The sequence below is a fragment of the Cynocephalus volans genome, chromosome 1 (assembly GCF_027409185.1).
Source record: "Cynocephalus volans isolate mCynVol1 chromosome 1, mCynVol1.pri, whole genome shotgun sequence".
NCBI lineage: Eukaryota > Metazoa > Chordata > Mammalia > Dermoptera > Cynocephalidae > Cynocephalus > Cynocephalus volans.
The window spans coordinates 180,766,650-180,789,527 of NC_084460.1; the positions used below are offsets into that span (position 1 = coordinate 180,766,650).

General features: G+C 35.2%; 2 protein-coding genes across 6 annotated transcripts in view; one reads left to right on the forward strand and one right to left on the reverse strand.

Moving 5' to 3' along the window:
• Window positions 1-13,657, forward strand: part of SON (SON DNA and RNA binding protein) — a 31,595-nt gene extending 17,938 nt beyond the window's left edge. Inside the window, exons 7-12 of one of the 3 annotated variants that reach the window (XM_063108275.1) lie at window positions 4,418-4,528; window positions 5,672-5,788; window positions 10,060-10,207; window positions 11,904-11,975; window positions 12,085-12,200; window positions 12,722-13,657. In XM_063108275.1, coding sequence (XP_062964345.1) covers window positions 4,418-4,528; window positions 5,672-5,788; window positions 10,060-10,207; window positions 11,904-11,975; window positions 12,085-12,200; window positions 12,722-12,880 — 723 coding nt within the window. In that variant the 3' untranslated portion in view covers window positions 12,881-13,657. Of the gene's footprint in view, window positions 1-4,417; window positions 4,529-5,671; window positions 5,789-9,289; window positions 9,458-10,059; window positions 10,208-11,903; window positions 11,976-12,084; window positions 12,201-12,668 lie in introns of those variants that run through there. The other 2 variants (XM_063108284.1, XM_063108293.1) reach the window with 2 other exon arrangements.
• A 119-nt stretch (window positions 13,658-13,776) lies between these two features.
• DONSON (DNA replication fork stabilization factor DONSON) lies at window positions 13,777-22,423 on the reverse strand. Of its 3 annotated transcripts, XM_063108324.1 has the most exons (11): window positions 22,051-22,423; window positions 21,471-21,551; window positions 20,104-20,307; window positions 18,908-19,086; window positions 18,164-18,342; window positions 17,371-17,449; window positions 17,152-17,256; window positions 16,296-16,494; window positions 15,287-15,499; window positions 14,539-14,684; window positions 13,777-14,342 (listed from the first exon to the last, which is right to left on the reverse strand). In XM_063108324.1, the coding sequence occupies exons 1-10, from the start codon at window positions 22,366-22,368 to the stop codon at window positions 14,547-14,549; spliced, it is 1,695 nt and encodes a 564-aa protein (XP_062964394.1). In that variant the 5' UTR covers window positions 22,369-22,423; the 3' UTR covers window positions 13,777-14,342; window positions 14,539-14,546. The 3 variants fall into 3 exon arrangements, with proteins under 3 accessions (XP_062964394.1, XP_062964414.1, XP_062964405.1); XM_063108335.1 differs by lacking the exon at window positions 21,471-21,551 and having other exon boundaries at window positions 13,778-14,342; XM_063108344.1 differs by lacking the exons at window positions 20,104-20,307; window positions 21,471-21,551.
• Window positions 22,424-22,878: the final 455 nt, after the last annotated feature.

Sequence of the window (22,878 nt, forward strand, 5' to 3'; positions counted from 1 at the left end):
AGAATTTGAAATAAAGGATTTCTAGAATAAAAGGAAAGTTCTCTTAAATGGTCAACTTTTTAACTAGTATTATTTTTTATCTGTCAGTCTTCTTCATTTTAATAAATATAAATGGAGTTTGTGGTTCTTTAGTCCTGAGTGTAAAACATTTAGGAAAAGACCATAGATTTTATTTCCATAAGGGCCAAATTAACTTTGCTATACTCCCTAACCCCACCAATTTTCTTGCACATGAGTGCTCTTCGTAAGTATGAGTGGATAGACATTTTGGATGGATCAGCATAAATGCATATCTTGTGGAAAAACAACTCATCAGACTCTGTGCTCTACTGCTGTAGCATCGTCTTTCTACCCAGAAACCAGCCAGCATCATCCTCAGTAAAGAGTGACTACAGAACTTTGACCATATTTGTGTGAATTTGATTTATAGCTTTATAAACAGTGAAATAAAAAATGTTGAAAAACTTAGTCCTCAGGGAAATTAGTTCTTGGTAATAAAGTTAGCAAAGGCTTATTGGATAGAAGATTTAAACTTTTAAAGAATTGTCTTAAGTGGAGTAATTAATAACTGTACTCATAACAACTAGTGTGGAGTTTGTGGGTTTAGTATCAATCATAAATGTTTTAGGGGTCTAGAGGTAGCTCCATTAAAGTCTATTGATTGCTTAGATGTTAAGATCATTTTTATTTCAAGCAGTGTGCTAGGTTTGTATTGAATCATATTTCCACATCCCAGTGGAACTAAAATTCTCTTAAATTTAGAACCTCTAAATGTATAAAGTCTAGGAAAGCTGGAATTTTAATTGGAAATGAAACACATAGGTCCTACCACTGTTAGAATGTGTGATATACAGACTTGTTATTCATTTGTTTTTCCCTAGATTGGTGGCTAACACTGAATTTCTCTGAACCATTTAATAGGTTGTTTTCCTGTTATAATTCATTTAGATTCATCTAAGAGTTACACATTAGAGAATTTTGTATGATATAATAAAAAGACTTATAATTCACTTTTAAAACCAATCAAACACATAATAACTGGGACATGCTGTGTTTAGTGTGGCTTTATTTTTGTAGTTGTCATTTTGCTTGTTTATATATGAACCTCTTTATATTTTATTAATTTTTGCTAAATATTTTAATATCACATTTTATATACAGGCCAGATGCTTTTTATAATTAAAATTTCCCTTTTATGCCTTCTTTTAATTTGAGATATCTGCAATAACCTGTATAGAAAATAATTTTCTTGTTATAGGAATTATTTTCCATACCCCATCCTAACAATTATCTTTAGTTCTTTTATATCCTTTCACTGACATTCTAAGAAATTTTTAAGGTACTTGTTCTGTTTATGTAAATAGTTGGGTTAACAAAAGGGGAGTAAATTGATTTAGAAGAATTTTTTACAATGAGAAATAAAGATATAAAAAGTATACTTATGTAATTGTATTATGTATTTCATTACACCTGACACCTTTGTGGGTTTTAGGAATAGTAGTAATCTGCTTTGTTGCTGAAGTAGAGAGATTAAAGAATTTGGGCAGTTTTTATTAATATGAGAATCAGAGTTATAATTCAGAACTTTTTTAATGTAGATTTTACCTTTCAGAACAAATATTAGAGAAAAGGAAGTTAAATATTTCCCCTGTTATAATACTAGAACGTTATGACACAATCATTTTTATACATTGGGTAGCAAGCTAGTGTATAATGTATCAGTGAAAACAAGTAAGGCTTGTTGATGACAACTTGATAACAGTATTCTAGAAATGTAAGATTCTCTTTTTCCCAGTTTTTAGGAGGGCTTTTAGCATCATTTTGGTATCTTTCCCACATTTCCTGTTTCTGAACAATATTAAAGGGTGGTTAACATTCTAAAGCTACATTGTCCAATATAGTAGTCACCAACCACTGAAAAAAATCAGTGTCTTAATCATACTAGCCACATTTCAAATGCTTGGGAGATCTCACTTCAGAAAGTTCTATTGGACAGTGATGCTCTAAAGGGTAGCTATGGTATTTAATGAGTGTTTTAATACTGATATGTAACACGAGGTCTGACCCTTGAATATCTATGCTTTGGGGGTTATAGTTGGCTTTCTTTGCATTATTGCATAACCTGAATTACCTTGAAAATTGAAAAGACTTTTTGATATAAATTCCTGAAGATTCTTAAGAAGTTAAGATAGTGTTGATTCATTCTGAGTTGTATATTTTTTCACATTTAACTAATATGAATATGAAATTAATAGTCCGATTAGTATTTGATAATACTTGGCATGAACTTACAGCTAGCTCCCTTGGTAAGCCTGCTGAACAATAAGTGAAGTTGTACTATTAGTAAAAATAGTTGTAATTTTATCTAAAGTAAATTTAAAAGAGAAAAGTATAGTGATTTAAAATGTCTCTAGAAGGATCAATTAACAGATAGGTATATTCATTTACTTTCTACTTGGAAAGAATTAGTTTTATTCTAGAAAAGTGAAGGGTTTTCAGAGCCATCTAAATACATTTTTACATTTAATTTATAGTTGGAAATTGCGGATCAGGGCTTGGGGATGGTGGGGAGACACATTTTCCCCAGTATCCTCTCTGAGTTCAGCCTTTCCAGAATAAAAACTTATTTATGCCTAAGCACCCTAACATTTAGATTTATATAGATTGCCATGAAAACTAGTGTAAGTCTGGGAAGGTTAATGAGACAGTATTTGTCTTATTTGATGGGCCTTCAAAAATTTTCTTGATAATCTTACTTGACAATTTTAGGAAAAATCTAAGGTAGACCTAGGGTACAGGACATAAATTTTGGCCTGAAATATGTGTTCCCATTTAAGGTCCCAAGAATCAGAAAGAACTACAGTAGAAGTGAAAGGTGTAAATATTTCAATCCGAATTTGCTTAGATTAATTATTTCTTATAAGCCTCAGAAATATTCTAAATTGTATGATAATTTACTAAGTTTATAAATTGAGATTTTTCATTCAAGAGATCTGTAAATACTCTAATAAACAATTACAGAATGAATTCAGTTTAATTTTGCCTTTATTTTAAGAAAGCATTATATAAGAATCTAAACTTGAAGGAAAAACTTGATTTAGCTAAAGGAATATTAAGTGAATTCAGTAAGATAACTAAGAATGATGGACTGATTAAGGGATTCTGAAGGTAGGAAAAGTAAGATTAATGAATCCTTATGTATGAGATACAATTATTCTCTCAGTCATACAGCTTTCTTTACTATATAGATCTTATTTTTAAAAGTATTTCATCCTTATCTGTAAAGTGATGGTAAAAAAAAATTCATACATAATACATAGTCTAATTATAGCTAGCCTCTTTTAAAAATGAAAATTCTTAGCTGTTAACTATTTTATTGACTTCCTTCTATTTGTCATATATAATGCAGCACGTATTAATCATTCTTCGTATATGCAGACAGCAAAACCTTCCCATTTCAGATAAGCATTTTATAAATAACTTGAAAAATAATAAAATGCTTAAGTGGTATTAAAAGAAAAAATCAAGAATTAGTTGATACACATCAACTTGAGATCTTAATTATAGAACAAAAAACATTAAGTACTTAACTTGATAGGTTTTTCTTCTATGGTTAAGCCTTCCACAAATCTGACAAACAGAATTTGCTCTAAAGATCCTTTTTTAAAAAGTTAAAACATAAAATTACCTTTGCTTAGCATAAACTTTTAAAAGGTAGAATATGAGCTTTGAAAAGGGGGACCTACGACTTTTCAAATATAACTCATTTAAAAATGTTTCAATTGTTACTGTGGACTTCCAGGGAAATATTTTAACTTCAGTAATAAATGTATGGAAACTGAAAATAAAAGATTTACTTATACACTGAATATATTCTTAGAAGAAACTGGGTTTGTAAGACCAGACTATATTCATGTACAACTGTGAGAAGGTGAAAAGGTGTGCTGATGTGTAAAGAAGAGATCATTGACACCATAATGATTTTCTACTTGCTTATTCAAGAACTTTGCTTTCTGCTTTTGAAGGTTATGCTAATAAAATAGGGTAAAATGAAAACTGTTAGTATAAAATTTACAAGTTCCAAAAATTCTCAGTTTACTGTTTGTGACTTTTGTTGATGAAGGCTAGAGATTAAGTTCTTAGAGGAACTTTCTATGATTATAGTTTGATACAGTAGAAAATATACTGAAATTAGTCAGATTTTGGGGTGGGTTCTGCTGCCTCTGATCTTTGTGTAACTTACCTTAATCCTCATCTACTTTCCAAGGTTACTTTACTGAGTCTTCTCCCCTCTTTCCAAGATTATTAGTAAGACTGTTATTTTGTTTTTGATATGTAGCAACTAAAGATAGGAGCACTTTTCATAATTTAGGGGACTGTGGTAATTTGAGATAATTATCTGTGTTTTCTTTCGTAGCCTGTGGACATTTCAACTGCAATGAGTGAACGGGCACTTGCTCAGAAAAGACTCAGTGAGAATGCATTTGACCTTGAAGCCATGAGCATGTTGAATCGGGCTCAGGAACGGGTATGTAGCAGTTTTAATGTCTAAATGAGAATTTCACTAAGTAGGTGGTTGAGTTGTGATATAAATCATTTATCTTAATTAAATGGCTTACTTTAAATGAAAGTGATTTGGGATCTGATAATTTATTCAGTAAATGTTTATTATGTACTATGTGGCAGGAGCTATTTCTTGAGAGGACAAAATAGAAAAACTTCTATGCCCTCATAGAGCTTACAGTCTGGTATATAAAAATAGCTAAATACCCACAACAGCCCTATGAGGAAATGTGTAGATATTATTAGTTCTCATATTTTGGCTGAGTAAACTGAGGAAAAGAGTGGTTAAGTAATGCCCAAGTTCACACAACTAGTAAGTGGGGAAACTGGGATTCAAACCCAGGCTATCTGAATCCTGTCTATGCTTTTAACAATGGACAGTTTCTTGATTTCTCTTCTACCTAGTTTTCTATGGTAAATCTATATAGAGGCAGTAAGTACATGTTCAGACAGGAAGTACATTGCTGATAATACTAGGTGTTCAGTAAATAAAATCTGAATAAATGGCAACTGATACTTTAACTCTCAAAATAAATTGTTAGTGACTGACAGCACAGTTTTTTAAAAAAGCTGTTTTAGGTATTTGAGCGAACAGTTTACTATATTATTCTTTAAGTACATGTTGTGAATTTTTCTGGATTTGTGTTATCTCAAAGCAAGTAATTAACTGAAAAATCAAACTGTCATGACATTTATTAGAATGCATTTCTCTGAGAATAGGTAGGGAGGGAGGGGTGGGGATCATTTTGCCATATGGGCTCTTTACTACATTTTTTATGTATTTGTGTAATATTCTGAAGAATGAGTATTATAACTCTGCTTTTTAGTTGTCAGATATATCTCAAATCTTGTTATTAATGGGATTCACTGAACATTATCAAATTGCTTCAAATTTTGGAAGGCTTAGGAAAATGTTTAACTTTAAATATGTATAGATTATTATTTTGCTTTAAAAGTTGAATACTTAAGTCTTATTAAGTCTGAATATTAAGTATGTTATTTAGTTACAGGAACTAAACCATTTTCGTTTAGTGAATTATACTACCAGTGGCATTTTAATCAGGTCGGTAATTTTACTTAGTTAATCGAAGTGACTTCTTTTCTTCAGATTGATGCCTGGGCTCAGCTGAACTCTATTCCTGGCCAGTTCACAGGAAGTACAGGAGTACAGGTTCTGACACAAGAACAATTGGCTAATACTGGTGCCCAAGCCTGGATTAAAAAGGTACACAATAATTGTACATACAAAAGTGTCAAAGTACAAAATTGAAGTTTTTTCAAAAATGTTTTATTAAATATGTCAGTGACTAACCAAAGTTCCTGAGTAAATTTCCTGTGTGTATATGCTCTAGGATGGACACTGAAGATGGACCTGATTCATGAGACAATGGCAAATGTATAAATGTGGCTCAAGAGCCACTCAATTTATATTCCGAGGTTGTTGTTATTATATTTTGCTACTGCTGGTTTTGGTGGGGGTAGTCTTATTTAACTATGCTTTGAATGCTAACAGTGTCTCAGGTGCTGTTCATAATATTCCACAGTTCCTGTTGGACTACCAACGTAATCATTTCAAAGGAGTGGTTCTCAAATTTTTCTTCACCATGGGATACTTTATTTCAGGTTTATTTTTGGTGGATCACTGCCCCCAAGAGCCCTCTATCGCCCTAATTTTCTATTCCTCTATCCTTGCCCCTTCATTAGTGCCTGTACCTTCCTGTAAGATCCCTTGGCCCCCTACTTCTCATTCCTCTTGTGTCCTCCAGCCCCAGGACCCTCTGGTTGTCAGCTGTCGGTGATAGCAAGTGGTTGGGAGGACGTAGTGTTAGCACTGCATGTGGTGATATTGCCATGGGACTGGAAGACTGGGGGAGGATGGCTGGAGTGTGGGGTGATAGTGGTGAAGTGGGCTTGATGGGGAGGATTATCATCTGTGGACCATCATTTAGGCCCCGGTGGCCTCTGGTGATCCACAGGCTCAATTGGAAAACCGCCGATTTTCATGAAAAAACAGGATTTATAAGACCTAAAATCAAGGGAGAGGACGGACACCTCGTGCTATGAAGATGTAGGTGCACCTGGTTTCAGATTCCTGCAGTAAGACCTGTGAACTCCACCTATGGCTGCCTCATTTTGTTGGGGGAGTCATAGGTGTTAAGAAGGGCTTTCTGAAGAAATGCATTTTGTTGAAGGGACATGGCTTGGTTGGATGGGTGATGGGAAATTTGTTTCAGGAGTACTGGCAACATAACAGAGCTGAAACTGGGAGGCTGCGTGGTCTAATGGATTGGGAAGGTTTCTCTATCCTGCTGTACTCCTGACTCCCTGTGTGATCGTGGGCAAGTAATTCTTTGGAATTTCAAAGTCTCCTAAGTGTCAAGTGGAGACAAGTCCTTATTACTGCCTCAAAGATATTACTGCCTCAGAGAGTGATTATCAGTAATGTGTTGGGTACTGATGGAGAACTAGATGAGTGCCAGCACGTGAGCTAATTTCTGAAAAAAAGGAGATATTGGTTGCTTTAGACATTTAAAATATAACATTTACTTCAGTCTTGATAGCTTTATCTCTTTGATCCTCTTATTAACAAATTAATATAAAACATCACATATAAATCATCATATATCATTTCGCCTATTTTGGGAAATAGTTGCACTAATATATGAATAGTGAGTACACAGTCAGATTCATTAAAAAAATTATGACCTTATGTAGTTTTCTGGGGGTTGGTGTTGGAAAAAAGGAGATAATCTAGCAAAATATTTTAAGTTTGGATTAATTTCGGACTAATTTATATTACAGATAAAAGTATGAAAGTGATTTGGAGAGCATTCAGAAATGGTTTTCATCTCAGTGGAAGAATTGTAAATGTAGATCTTTTTCTTTACAGCTTTATTCTTTAATACTATTTAGTCTTGAAGCCAAGTACTCAGTATTTCAGTAAGTTAGACATGAAGCTTATGGATGTTTTTAATTAGGCACATGATATGCAGTTATATACAATACTAGGTAGAAACTTCTGAATATGCTTCCATTGCAAAATTTGAACGTAGTCTTGTATAATGAAGTGCTAATCCATAATGTTTGTAGGTTTCTAAATATGTTAACGTCAATAACTTTTACAAAGTCAATGATTCAGTGATTCAATTGGCTCCCTGTAAACTTACCCCTAAAATAATTTTTTTTGGTATTTTCAGTCTTGTAGGAAGTTTGCAGATTTTAAATAAGTAATTTATAGTTTAGTAGGAACTTTAAAAAGTTTTGTCTTCATATTTTATGTAAAATTATACTTTGGGAATCAAATAATTTTGTTAAATTATTAGGTAAAAGATTTGTTCATCAGGCCTAATTTTAAATTACAGAAAACAATGCTTTCAGGAAAAAATCCCTTTGTGTAGAATTACTGAAGAATATTTGCTGCTAATATCAATTAAGAAAAGAACACTATCTTATGAAAATGGACCAGAACAGTAGACAACTGAAAATTTAACATGTATCTTCACTGTTAAATTATCACAAGTATTGTCTGTCTGTTCATTGTTGAACTGTTATTACAAAATTTGTTCAAGTGATCATTTGGCTTTCCTTGCTTTAGTATAACCCAACACCCTCTTTATGTGTTAAAAAACCACAAGGAGTGCCAACATCTCCATGTTTTTAGTTTGTTGCAGTATATTTTTAGATGGAAAAGAATGATAGTTTTATGAGTATTCTCATTTGTCAGTAAAACATTTAAAATGGTTATTAATTTTAAAAAACCTTTATTTTTTGAACTGAAATGATTTGGACATGACCTGATAAAATAGTGTTTCTTTGTGGTCTCAATCAGCTTTTTTTGTGAACTGCATACACACTGGGTAAAGAAACAGATGAAGCTCTTAGAGAATGGAAACAAAACTGGAAATTTGGGTTATTTGGGGATTTATATTGTACTCTGCACAGTTGCCCTTTTTTTTAGGAGTGTTTCCTGGAAAAGAGGGGCGGATGAACCTGGAAGTAAGTAAAAGTCACTCTAGGCGTGTAGCATCAAGGCAGTTGATATCCAAGCATCAGCTAACTTTTCTCTTTATACAACTACACTGCATGGCCTGCACCAAATAAGGAACTGAACCAGGGGTATGTTTTTACCTCCACAGCTGCCTCCTTCCATCAGAGCACCTTGTTGAACTTAATGTCTAGTCACATGTCATTGGCATGTTTTCTCCCCAGCATTTAACTATAAAGCTGGGAAACAAGATCATAGTTTTATGACTGTGTAAAAACATGATTTTTTACATTTAGTATTAACTTATCAATATTGGAAATGATAATGCATACTATTTCCTTTTGCTACCGTTAATTTTCGACTCCCTCTGTTGATAAGTTAATGACTTTCAGTATATATTTGCTAGAGAATATAAATGTAAAATTTGATAACTGGTGGAAATAAAGCATGATTTGTAGATGTTTCAAATTCTTTAAAAAATGGCCATAAAGATCAACAGTAGAATTCAGTACTGTCTGTTATATGTACATGGATGCCCTTTAAAAAGGAGGCATTGAATATGTCTTAACGTGAAAATAATCAACTGTTGACCATGCTAATGTGTATAGATGTGCATCTTAGGACATTAAGTGGTTTGCTGCTTTGATGGAAATTACGGTTCAGTGGGTTGGATACAAGAGAGATGATTGTTCACAGAATAACCTGTGAACTTTCACCCCTCTGTATGGAAACTTGTTTCAGGGCCAAATCCTTGTAGCTGACTTCTTGCCCCGGTCAGTGCCAGCCGTACTATTCACAACACTGCTGCTACCGAGGCCTAGGTATGTAAACATTTAAGGAGTTTTTTAAAAGTCTTTTTAACATCAAGCTAGGTTTTAAAAGAATTCAAATTCATTTTGGTGTACTTACAGGGTATTTTATGTGGTTATCTTCTATGTATATTACTGTGTTAATTTATTTTAAAGAGTTATCTTTTTACTTCATAGGGATTTTTTAAGTAAAATATTTATACTCGCTTTATAGTAGAATGGGGAAGAAAACTTTGGATGACAACAGTATTCTTCAGTGTCCAAACTATTTCTAAATGTTATCTGGGCTTTATTCATAAACTAGGTACCTGGGACAATTAATACTGACTGTTTTAACACTGCCTTCTTTTTATTTTGCAAGCTAAGAAGAGATACCAGTGAACCTAAATAGTGGACGAAAACAGGAGTGTTCTAATTTTTTTTTTTTTTTTTTGGAGGGGGGCATGAGGGCCACTGTTTTAAAACTGCCATTTATTTACTTGCTTTGCTTGACTTTAAAAATACTATTATGTTAATATGAAAATAACTAGAATAAACACACTACAGTATGTATTAAGTACAGAAGCATTCAAGTTTAATTGCTGTAACTATAACAGATCTAGAAGTAAAATAAGATTCCACTTTTTAGAAAGTTGCCAGTGAGTTCTGTAGTCAAGTTCTAATTGTAAAATGGGGACATTTTACCTTTCTTTCTTTGGATAGGATCAGTTCTTAAGAGCAGCCCCGGTAACTGGAGGAATGGGAGCCGTTTTGATGAGAAAAATGGGCTGGAGAGAAGGAGAAGGATTAGGAAAAAACAAAGAAGGAAATAAGGAACCTATCCTAGTTGATTTTAAGACAGACCGAAAAGGTAAGTTCTTTCCCAGAATGTTTTATTTCATCTTTTTTATCATTTAGGGTTTCATTACCTTTTATACAATCTTTTGATCCGTGATCCTGAACTCAAAGCACTACTTCTTGTATATGTACAGCCACTTGACAGAAAAAACTTTAACCCATTTTCACACACAGCTTATTTTTACTTAAATATAGAGACAATGGTGTGAGCTTTTAAATGGCAACTTTTATCATGGTAGTTGCTGAATATTATGAAAATGTGAGTATATGTGATTAAATGATTATAATTTTAACTAGATTTCATGTTTAAAAAGTGGAATTCCTTGTTTTCTCGATGGTGACCATATGCTTGTCCTTACATTTAGAATTTTTTTTTTGCTATTTTAAATATTTTCCTCATTTCCTATTAGAGTGCTGTTTTGTTTGCACTTCACACTTTTTTTTTTTTTTTTTTTGCTTATCCTCTTTTCAAGCTCAGTGGTTGGGTTAGGTTTGTAGAAGAGACAACCAACTGCTGACAACAGCATCACCTCTTCATATTGCCTTGTTTTAGGGCACCTTAGAACTTTTATCATTGATTGTATTTTGCTTCTGCCTTCAGATATGAGGGGTGTGTCCTATATAGCCTATATGTAGTTGCTAAGTATTAAATACATGCTTAGTACCTATAGGTAACAGCCACTTGGTATCTTTTAAGTAATTTCTTCTCTTGGAATAATGTTCTAAGTGGAATAACAAGGGTCTGGGTCTGTCAGCTCAGTATGATTTTAATAACTTGTTTAAGCCTGATTTTTAAAAATTGGACAATTTAAAACTAGGATTTATTTTCCTTATCTTTGTAATCAAAGAGTTAATTTCAACAATTAATCTGTCTTAAGGAATTTGGAAACTGACTGGCTCTGCACAAAATATATATCACATAATTCCAGGGAGTATTCTTCCTGAATTGTGCAACATGGCCTGGGTATCAATTGAGAACCCATTTCCCAGGACAGGTTTGGGAAAGTTTATGTCAGCTAGAATGGAATTGGCAGAGGAGTGGTTGAAATTTTTCCTCTATATATGGAAATAGGGAAAGTATTATTTTGGGTTAATAATATAGCTAATCCCTTGGTAATAAACCTGTGGAGGAGGTTACACAGAGCAGTTATGTTTATATTTTGAGAACATGTCACATTTGTTGTCAGAAAGGGAGCATGTTCTGAGGAAAAAAGGGACTCATTTATCCTTGAGAGAGAGAAATATATATACACATTTTTTTTTCTTGGAAGTTTACAATCCTAACCTTTTTTGGCATGTACTCTTAACTGATCATTATTTGTTAAGAGATAGGAAAACTGTAGAAATTACTTGGAATAATAAGCTATTTTAAACTTCTAAAGAAATAGACCTGGAGATGTTGATAATTATATGGCACTCAACTTGTATCAGTATTCATATATTAAATTTTTAATTTTGTGAACATTTGATATTTATACAGTTTCTAATACCATAGTTTATAAAGTATAAACGTATACATTGAAATACAGCAAAGGAAAAGTTACGGTTGATATAGAAATCAAGTGTAGTAGGAATCCGTTGAATTATTTGAAGGCATAAATTGAGGTTCAGGCTCCTACAGAGGGATTGTTTTTCTATATTACAATTTAAAATGATGCTTGGAAATTTATTTTGTGAACAATGGCTTGGCATTTTTTTTTTTTTTTAAGGTCTTGTTGCAGTAGGAGAAAGAGCACAAAAGAGGTCTGGGAACTTCTCGGCTGCAATGAAAGATCTATCAGGTGAGGCTACACTTGAATTTCCTCTTGCCCCCACCATGATCTTGAATTCATAATTTGTTGCAAAAGTGGATGAAATGATTTATAACTGGTTATTTTTTTTCCTCCGCAGGCAAACATCCTGTGTCTGCTTTGATGGAAATCTGTAATAAGAGAAGGTGGCAACCACCTGAATTTCTCTTGGTCCATGACAGTGGCCCTGATCATCGCAAACATTTTCTCTTTAGGGTAAATATGAATTTCTGCATTAATTGTATATATTCATTAATTTGGTGACTTTAGTATTAGAGGGTGAGGGTAAGCATTATATGATCACAGGATTAATACTCTGTTGGTGGGTTGGGGTATATATATATGTGTGGGTAGAGTGGTGGGGTTTTTAAACATTGAAGGGTGCTTTAACATGACTTGTGAATATCTCATTTATAAAACCTTAAGAGGGAAAAATGGGGACAAAATTTAATATTTTCTAGTAATTTAGTACTTTTATCAGATTTTACTTTTTCTATTTGGAGACCTCTAAATTTGCAATCCCTTTTTCTAAATGATGTGTTTCTTCTGGGTTGAGATTAATTTCACTTACATAGTATGGGTTTTATATTTTTATAGTTATTTTTCTAGCATTTAGTGAAAAAATACAAAGCTAATAGATATTAAAGTTTGATGCTGTTCTTATTGTATGTTTTTCTTGAATAGGTATTGAGAAATGGAAGCCCTTACCAGCCCAATTGTATGTTTTTCTTGAATAGGTATTGATAAATGGAAGCGCTTACCAGCCCAGCTTTGCCAGCCCTAATAAGAAGCATGCTAAAGCCACAGCAGCTACTGTGGTTCTTCAAGCAATGGGCCTTGTACCAAAGGACCTCATGGCTAATGCCACTTGCTTCAGGAGTGCCTCACGTAGATAGATTGAGGTTTTATATTAATCATTTCAGATAATTTTACTCTGCATCACAATGTATTTCCTCTTTAATGTTGTAAATATTTGGCAATTTAAAACATTGTGTAAAAAAAAATCTGTACAAACATCTCCAGGCTTTGATTTTTGTACCATGGAAATTGTATTTAACCATACAGGGTTTTGGTATGTTTATATTGTTTACCTTAGTGATGTATTTGTTTAAGTGGCTAACATCCAAACGATTGTTTGAAGGCATCAGTAATATTCAGTGTGGAATGTTAAATAACGCTTTTATACTGTATTTTGTACTATGATGTAACTCCCCTTCCTTATGGCTAGGCTGCTGTAACACTTGCCTGTAATCAGTGAAGGGCTGTGCACCTTGTACTATTTCACAATGGGTTCTGCTGGACAGATACTGGGCCAGTGTTATTGAGGTAATCAAGCAAGATCTGTTCCACAGGGCTAATTGCCACCATCTCCCCTTAAAATTTTGTAGAGGTTATAAAAAAGTGGTATGTTTTGTGTGATGAACAGCACTAAGTCCTGCGTTCCTGTTAAAGCCACTTGAGTCATAAGAAGGGAGTTAAAATGAAGTCTGATTAGAATTCTACTGCAGAGGCCAAGTACATTTAGTATGGCATTGAGTTGTGATATAGTTTTACTTTGATGTGCATTTTGAACTTCAGCTACACCTAGATAGATATAAAATAATAATAAAAATGCTGTAACCATCTTATCTAATAAAATTGGCAACAGCCACTATTTTGTTGACTATGAGAAAGTTTAAATTTATGTTAATTTTTAGGGTCTGATAGAATATTTCATGTGTATTACAGTGGTATTCATATGCTATGTCTCTAAACTTTATTTTCAAAAGCTTAAGGCCCAAATACAAACTTCTCTGAAATAAACGTGGTGTTTTATTTTCTGGAATATAAAGTGAACACATACTTCACTAAATACTATTATTTCTTTACCGAATATTTTTGAGTTCTAAGCACTTTTATTTAAAAAATTTTGAATATACACACATGCACTCACACACATGCACACATAAAATACCTATAAGCACACCAAGTACTACTTTACCATGATAGTTGAGTATACTTCACAACTCAACACTATTCTATATGTAATACAAAATACTTTAATCCGAATTAACATGCATTAAAAAAAAGCATGAAACTAGAATAGAAAATTAGTAGGAAAGATGTTAAGGTGGAAGTATCAACAATTAGCTCGATTGATATTGTCTACATTTTTTTCCTACCTTTATAAAACAAGAACCTGCTGGTAGTCTTAAGTAAATTAACTGCTACAGATTTAGCCTCAATCTCCCATTTGCAAGAAAACACTGACATTGTTTTCTACTCAGTTTACAATTAGGTTGTAGGGATATAGAATTTTCATTCAAGTTATTTGAAGTTTTAAAAAGTCTGAGTTGTCTTCATATCTGAAAATCTAACCTGAAAATAGTAAAAACAAAATGTTGATTAAAACCTTAATGCTGTAATAAACTAATGTAGAAAGTGTTTATAAACATTTCAATATTCATAAGTATATTCCTTTAACTTCCAAAATGAACTTTAAAGCCAAAGGTATAAAAATCTTGAATTTCTTTGCTAGAAGGCTTTTTTCCTCAAAGATTCCTTTTAGGCTTACTTTGGTGTTCAGGATCTCCAATAATAAATGTAGTCACTCATTTCCACGTTCCGTAAAGATGACTTCCCCAGTAATGGTATTTGACTAAGTTGTTCCAGAGTCTTAGGGTGCAATCCACAGTTAGCAAGCTCCTTATGAACAACCTCCTGTGGAGAGATTATTATACAAGTCAGTAAAGAGCACAATTTCTTTGAACACTCAGATTTTAATAATTACCATGGAGACATTGACAAATAAATGGCTCATTCACGTAATTTATATCAATAGAAGCTGTTTCTAAGAATTTTTGCAGAGTTGACAAAATCCCAAAATACTAATGTTGATTATTTTTTACCAGTCTGGCAAACTGACAAATATCAGGCAATTTCAAAGGTCTTTATTCCCTCTAAAGAGAAACCTAAATATGTTCAAACTTAAAGGTAAATATGGTTAAGTTAATTACTCCATAGTAAATTATGCTTCCATAAAGTATAAAGGAATCAAGCACTATTAAAAAGTTTTGGATCTGAGAGGACAAAGTAAGTTGTCTGTTTTTTTGTTTTGGGAAATTCTTTAGTCACGAATATGACCTGAATATCTTACAAAGGCAATGTATATAGACATTCCTTCCTCTTATTAATTCATAATTGATAAAATCAAGTAATAACAGTGGAAACAAACTTGTCTCATCATAAATAACTTACTTCCTCCAGCTAGTGTGAGGAAACTAGTTACAACTAAAACAGTCTGTTTATAGGGGCCTACTTACCTTATCTGGTACTTTATCCACTGGTAGACAGATATTAAATATAGCAGTTGGCTCATGTGGATACAGTCCTGCAGAGAAAGACCCACTCTGTGAAGATCTGAGTAACATGGTCACAGAATGTAGAGAATGAGGCATGATAGGACCTGTAATTTCCAAACTAAATTGATCTCTGTATCCAGAAAAAGCTTGTGTCTTCACATTTATACTTCGTGCCTTCATGAAAAAAAAAGAAAATTATGATCACTATCTCTCAAGCTTCTGTCCCCTAGCTAAAAATATACTCAATACATTTTCATTTCAAGCTTCCTCTCTTTAAATAGTTGTGGAACAAAATAAGTTCTTAAGACATCAAAACAATGTTACGTGAGTAAAAATGTTTAGTAAATTCTCAAAGTCTCTGGTGTACTCTCCTTCATGTTGTGAGATTTTTTAGTAGACGTATATTATAGAGAATATCATTTTTTCACATAGTATCTGATTTAGTAATACACTATCAATACAAAATATTGGGAAAACATTAATTCTATTGCTATTAGTATTACATATATATACTTTGTATTTACACGTATTTTTTCAATAACATGAATATGATTCTTTTCACTTAGCCATGATCATATTTTTAAGATCATCTACTACAATTTAACATAATACACTTGGCTATGTATTTTCAATAGTGAAGAAATGAAAAAGATTATGCAAATTTCCTTAAATGGCAAAAGAAATTAACACCAAAATGCTTGTGTTGCCAATTACGCTTTATTCAATAAGAAATTACTTTCATATAATCCAAATAAAAAGAATTTCATACAATTCACGTATTTTCACATAATTTGATATAACTGTCTTATATCAAAGACTTCCTTTTTTATTAGGAAGAAAGCAAAAACAAAGCATGCACCAAGTACAAATGCTAAGAATGTAAAAAACAAGAATTTCTCCTATCAAGAAAAGTACTTCTTAGAAGGTAGGTGATGGGGGATTGGTGAAGTGTAGAATTTCTTTTTATTACCTTAAGCATTTGCATTGTGGCACCTCGGAAAGCTATAGGAGATAAGAGAGTTGGTGGAAGTCCTGCCTGTGGACCAGAGGTAGCAACTAGACTCTTACAGTTGATCAAAAAATTGAGCAAAGTAAAGGTGTTGATGCCTTTTATGAACACAACAGACTCAGGTCTGTGATCCATTTGTACTTCATGTTTTTCTTTACACCTGAGGATGACAATCAAGGAAACTTGCAAAAGCAAATCCCACACCAATGGGGATAGCAGTTATTTTAAATTCTCAATCACCTGGGACCCTTTTTCTCCATAACATAATGGAAATGCTTTTGCAACTCCCTCTTTACTACAATCACAAGATATATGTTTGAATCAATATGTTGACAATCTGAATTTGCTAAAAACTGACACTAACAAAAACTAGTTTCTTTAGCCAAAAATATGTTCTCTGGGCAGGCTCTGTGGCTCACTCGGGAGAGTATGGCGCTGGTAGCGCCAAGGCCGCAGGTTCGGATCCTATATAGGGATGGCTGGTGTGCTCACTGGCTGAGCGTGGTGCAGACACCACCGTGCCGAGGGTTGCGATCCCCTTACCGGTCAGGAAAAAAAAAAAAAAAAAAAAAAGGTTCTCTTACAAAGTTAACCAAACGGGAATGTTTTCACTGAAAAAGAAAAAAACTTCATAGTTCACAGTTTATTGATACTTAGGGGCTTGTTATTTAACATGATAATGGAGAATTAGTTTTAATATGTTCTGAAGATAATTTAAGATTACAGTCACATATATAAAATTGCCAGTCAATGTTAAATTGCTCACTAACTTAATTCAATCAAAATTAGTTCTAGTTAACAGCAACTGAAAGGATACAGCTTGATAGAGTGTATGTCTGGCTTTTTAATTTTATCTTGCACACCCATCTCTTCCAGCCAAGAAAAACTTTCCTCTTCATCCTCATCACTGATTGCTTGCTCCCTAGGAAATTGCTGTAGTTAGAGTTCCCATTTCACAAACCTGTTACCTCTACAAATCTATTTCACAGAGTCCATAAGTCACTGGATGATGTAAAAGGTTATTTTAATCACATACTCCCTGTGTTCCATGCTTGTTCCAACTGTTTTCTTCTTATGGCCATTTTCTTTTATTAAAGGTAAAGAAAATTCGATACCTAGATGAGAAAAGAAAAATGTAACTGAGTTTTATTCTGAAAGTATTTAACAGGTGTGCATACTTTTAGAGTATATGAAATTTGAAATGTGAGTTTTTACACTTGATCTATTAAGGCAGTAGTTTTCAAGCTTTCTTGATAGCAGTGTGACATATAAACACACAAATATCTCCCTGAAACAAAAGGTTCAGGAAACAATACATACTACATGTCTCATAAATTATACTGTATTCTGGTTCATTTTTTAAAAAGTGCTGATTGGGCCCACTAAATACAAGGGATCTTCAAAAAGTTCATGGAAGGATTCATATTATCTATTAATTCAATTTTTCCACAAACTTTTAAAAGTATTCTTGTAGATTTCATAATCTACTAATGGATTGACCCATTTAAGACAGTCATGTTATTAAGTGGGTAGGTAGTTTTGTATTGTAAGAGAGCTTCTATAAGAGTATATTCAGGTAGTGACTTTCTGGCCCAATATGTGTTTTACTTTAGAGATCAGAGATGGAAACACCATGAACTTAAAGCTATGTATAAGACAGTTTAAATAACTGCAGGAAAAAAAAAAATAGAAATGAAGAAATAATACATTTTCTAAAATAACAGAAAATCAAATGGTAATCAAGTGGTAAAAGACAATTTAAATTTTAGCTTTTAAGGCAAGTGTTTACTATATAGTGGTGTATTTTCATTTTAAATCTAAACTTTTACCTTCATTTTTCATAGCTTCTCTTAAACCTCTAGTCGTAGGAGATATGACAGCCGTGACTACATCATTTCCTGCTAATCCTGCTGCTCGGAACAGGACAGTAAACTGATAGGTACAAACGTAGAAATAGGGGCAAAGTTTTGTCTTCAGCAGATTATACAGAGAAGTAAAGCTTACAGACCTACAGAGCAAAAAAGATTTTCTTCAGGTATTATTAAACATTTAATAACTAAAATTTAATTTTGCAGTTTAATACTCACCTGGTTTAAAACACAACACAAGTATTTTAGATACTGGTTTGAATTTTTGAGATTACATACAACTTGCCTTTAAAGGACTAAAATACGTAATGGGGACTTTTTGATGACTCCTCAACACTTTAACAAATAATGCTTACCACTTAAATACTATTTTTTCTTTAAACAAAATTTAACTGATAATTGGTTGCTGACTTTCAGCAACTTCTGCTGAGAAAGGAAGCAGCTATTGACAAGAAGTAACATTAAAGAATTATGTCTATATATATTTATCAAACACATATACCTTCCATAACTGGATAAAAAGTGAGTAAGAGCTAAAAAGAAAGTAAACAGTTTAAATGTTGGTTATTAGGTTTTAGATGAAATTCAGAAGGACACAGAGGTCCTTCTACCACTATATATTTCCACATCACAAACACAGTAAGGAGAGAAAACTGCTAAAATAAAAATTCACAATGGATCGCACAAGTTTTTTACTTATCTTACCAGTCACTCATTAAACCGTGTTGCATGGTTTCATCATATGCCCAAGGGCTTGTTTTTCCAACCATTTTTCTATCAGCTCCAATACGAGGGAACAGTGGTAGCCAAGACAAGGCAGGGTGGAGCCAATAGATAAGGCTCTGCTGGAAGGCACATCTGAGCTCTGTGGAGAGTTTGGGATCCTAAAATCCAGAGGTGAAAGTGGGTGGTTTTAGTCCCAAAAAAAATGAGAATTTCATTAATGAGACAATGAATATATCAAATACTTCATCAAAGAATATTGCTTTCTATAGGAGAGCATTAATAACTGTTATGGGGCTAAAATGCAGTTTATCCTTGTTTGGGAAAAACTTTCTGGACAGCAATTACACTCTGTTAAAACGTATGTCAGAAGAAAAACAAACATAGATGATGGGATCATTCCCTTGTCTCTATCATCTTTAAGAACGACAACTATCTTTTTTATAATGATATAATGAGGGGTAGGAGTATGTGTAGGTAACACTATATTCACATGCCCTCCCCCCACAAAAACACTTTCAAAAAGTAGCCAGTAAACACTGATAAGACACAAATCTGGATTCATTTATTGGTAAAGATGTATGTACTAACACCTCCCTTAAGTTATCCTTTTTAACCAAGTTTGAGTTGATGAGATGCTTCAATGTACAGAAATATAACTGTATTTCTCTAAAACCATTCTGAAACTCATTAATCCCACTAAATTTACAACAAACCATTACCCAGGTAGCAAGAATCGGTGCATATAAAAAGCAGTATACTACACAAGAAAATAAAATCCATCTGCTTTTGCAATCCTACTCAATTGCTTTTCATTTCTTTTCCTTATTTTTCTGTCCCAAAGAGCCTTAGAGAACAATTATTTAGTTCAAACAATACCTGCCTGCAACACTGATTAATTCTTAGGACTCCTGAGAATTAAATCTCTAAATTTAAAGGGCAGTTACTCAATCAGATTAAAAAAAAAAAAAACTGTATAAAAGTACTATTTGGGAAAAACAAAACTTCCCATCCTTGTGTCTTTAAATGTCAGAAGGAAAACTTTTTTGGGGGGCGGGGGGAGACAGCTGGCCAGTACAGGGAAGAAAAACTTAATGAAAGGAAATGTCTCAATATTTTAGAGAGAAGGCCATTTTCCACTTATTACTTTAAAACATGGCTATTTATTTCAGAATTACCTGTATACTTTGAGGCAAAGTAACTTCTGTTGCCCTACAATGCTGAACAAGACCTTGGGCCTCTTCCTGTGCTTTCAAATGATCAGCCCAGGTAAAGGGTTGAGAAGAGGTGAAAAGAAGTCGAGTTTTAATACTCCAGTCTACAGGTAACTCAGTACTTTCTGAGGGTGGAATATCAGATTCAGAAAATGATGCGTGTGGAGTCTTAAGAAAACAAAGAACACAAAAATTAACAGAAAATCAAGGGAAAAAAACTTCAACCTAAGTATTTTATCAATTAACATACTCATGATCATTAAAATGTCAAAATTATTGGAACTGTATGATAAATAACATTAAAAATATACTACACAGTGTCAAAAAGTATGGAAGGAGCTATACTAAACGGTTCACAGTGGTTACCTCTGGGAAGTGGGAATTCTTGTTGGGGGTGGTGCTGGCAGAGAAACAGATTTCACTTTTTAGTTTACACAGTTGTTTATAGTACTACAGATGTTACTATCAAAGTAGAAATCTTCCAAATACTTTAAAAAGCACCTTTTAAGCCTCAAAAACTCCTGAACCAAGACCAAGCTGCTCCTCCTGCAGGTAACTTAGAAACATTTCCTGACCTCAAAATTTTTCCCACAACCTGTTTTGTTGTCCTTTTAAGTCAATATTCTCTACATTACGAGGATTCTTTCTGGTGACATCATCAAAACATCAGAAAGGGCAACTATCTCTAACAGACTATATGGAAGCCATTTATTTACAAGGAAAGGAGAGTGGATCTTGGGGAACTCTTCTAGCCTGTTCTCATAAGGACAAAAGGACAAACTATGTATTTCTCAAACTACCAAAACAGAAGTACTTGGGGAATGAAAGCAAGAGTGAGAGAGTGAGAGTGAGTGAGACAGTGTGTGTGAGTGTGAAAGTGTGTGTGTGTGTGTGTGTGTGTGTGTGTGTGTGTGTGTGTTGGGGAAGAGGCGGCAGCGAGGTTTGGTGCAGGTCACAACCTGTGGAGGTGAATTTGGGGATATGGTTTGAAGATGTGATAAAGGACTAAGTTCAAAAAGTAGCTTAGCCTGAATGGGCTGGCTCTGAGTGATGAGCTGGAGGCGTCACTATCCAAGGAAGAAGATTGTTAAAAACTGTTGGCGGTAGAAGGAAGAACCCACATCTACTATGTCTACTTCAGTGTTCCGTGCTATTAAAGACATCATTACTATATCTTACGAAGGCATTTACATTGACTGCTGACATCTTTTCAACCCTGGTAGAGATGATCACTCTCAAGCCTCTCTGTGAAACTACTTTCCAAGCAAGATGCTTCTGAGAAGTATGAATTTATAAGAAAACACATTCTAATGATATTTTAGAAGTATTACCTGTGGTGGTTCAGTTACGGTTGTTCTTTCAAGAAACGTCTCTTCCCATAGCAAGTCATTTTCTTGACTAGAATCTAAACACTGAGGTTTAAAAAATTGTCTCCATGAATCCTCAACATTCCTCCATCCCCAGAATAACTGAGTACGTGAGAGAAGGGAGGCCCTGAATCATGGTGGAAAAGCAGGGTCTCGTAATTTTCCTCACCGAACAGCCGCCTTCCAGGATGGCTGTTCTGATGATTTTTGGATCTATCCTCCAACTTATCTCTAAGGCCTCTAAAGGAGGCCTCCGAGCCGAACCTCGGAGAGGGTGGCGCGCTCCGGCGTCCTTCACTTCCCTCAGGACGCGACACGGCCCAGGTGAGCACATCCCCGCAGCGGGGCAGCTTGCGGAGCACCCTTCCCACGAACCAGACTTTCAAGAGAAGCCGCTCCCAATGCAGGGCACCCCAAGGCCACAGGCGGCTCAAACTTCGCGCCCACTTCTTTGCCTGGAACGCGAGAACTTTCCATCCCTACTTCACGGCTGGACCGAGCACGAAAGACAAGGGCCCCTCGGTTGCCGGGCACGAACACTCACCAGGCCCGGCGCCTCCTGTTGGCCGCGGGGCAGCCCATCGGGGGGCTCTGCGGCGACCCGCGGCCTGTTGTCCAGGCGGGCGAAGGGGTTCCGCCGGATAGCAGCCGAGCCGCCATCGCTGCCACCTCTGCCCGCTGAGGCCGGGAAGGGGCGTAGGGGTACCCCGACCGCTAGCGCAGAGCGGCGAGGCGCCGGCTGCGGCAGCTCGGGGGTCAGGGAGGGGGGCGGGCCACGGCTCCGGGCCCTTTTCCGTCGGAGCCGCAGCGTTTCGGGCGGTTTTTTGAAACTGGGCGAGTAGCCGGGGACAGGTAGAGCCATGTCTCGCGGCGGCTGAAGCCCGCCGGCCGCCCCGCAGGCACTTCCCGCGCGCGCCGGCCCCGCCCCCGACGTGGCGCCGCGCGGAGCGTGCGTGTTGGCCCGGCCGGGAGGCCCCGCCCTTGGCTGCGCTCCTCCGAGGCTGTCGCCGCCCCCTGGCCCAGGGGTGCCCCAGGCGCTCCTTCCGGTCCTTGGCCTTAGTCCAGTCGCCAGGTGTTATGACGCTGTGAAGTACGCGATCCAGGGCATCGATGTACAGTACCCTGTTGGGCTCGGAGATAGTTGAACGCTATTTAAGTCCGCAGCAGGGATGTGATCAGCCCAGGGCATGGCGCCTGGATGAAAAGGAAACATCGTACCTGAGCTGCGGCGGTGGGCTGCTGCTTCAATAACTTACAGAGCGCAGTAGCAACGTCAAGAGGTAGCGAGAGGGCCCTGAGCCTCTTTCCCCCAATCCCCAGATTAGAAATCAGCATGCTTGCTATGCCAGTGCAGCTTCCGGACAACCCTCCA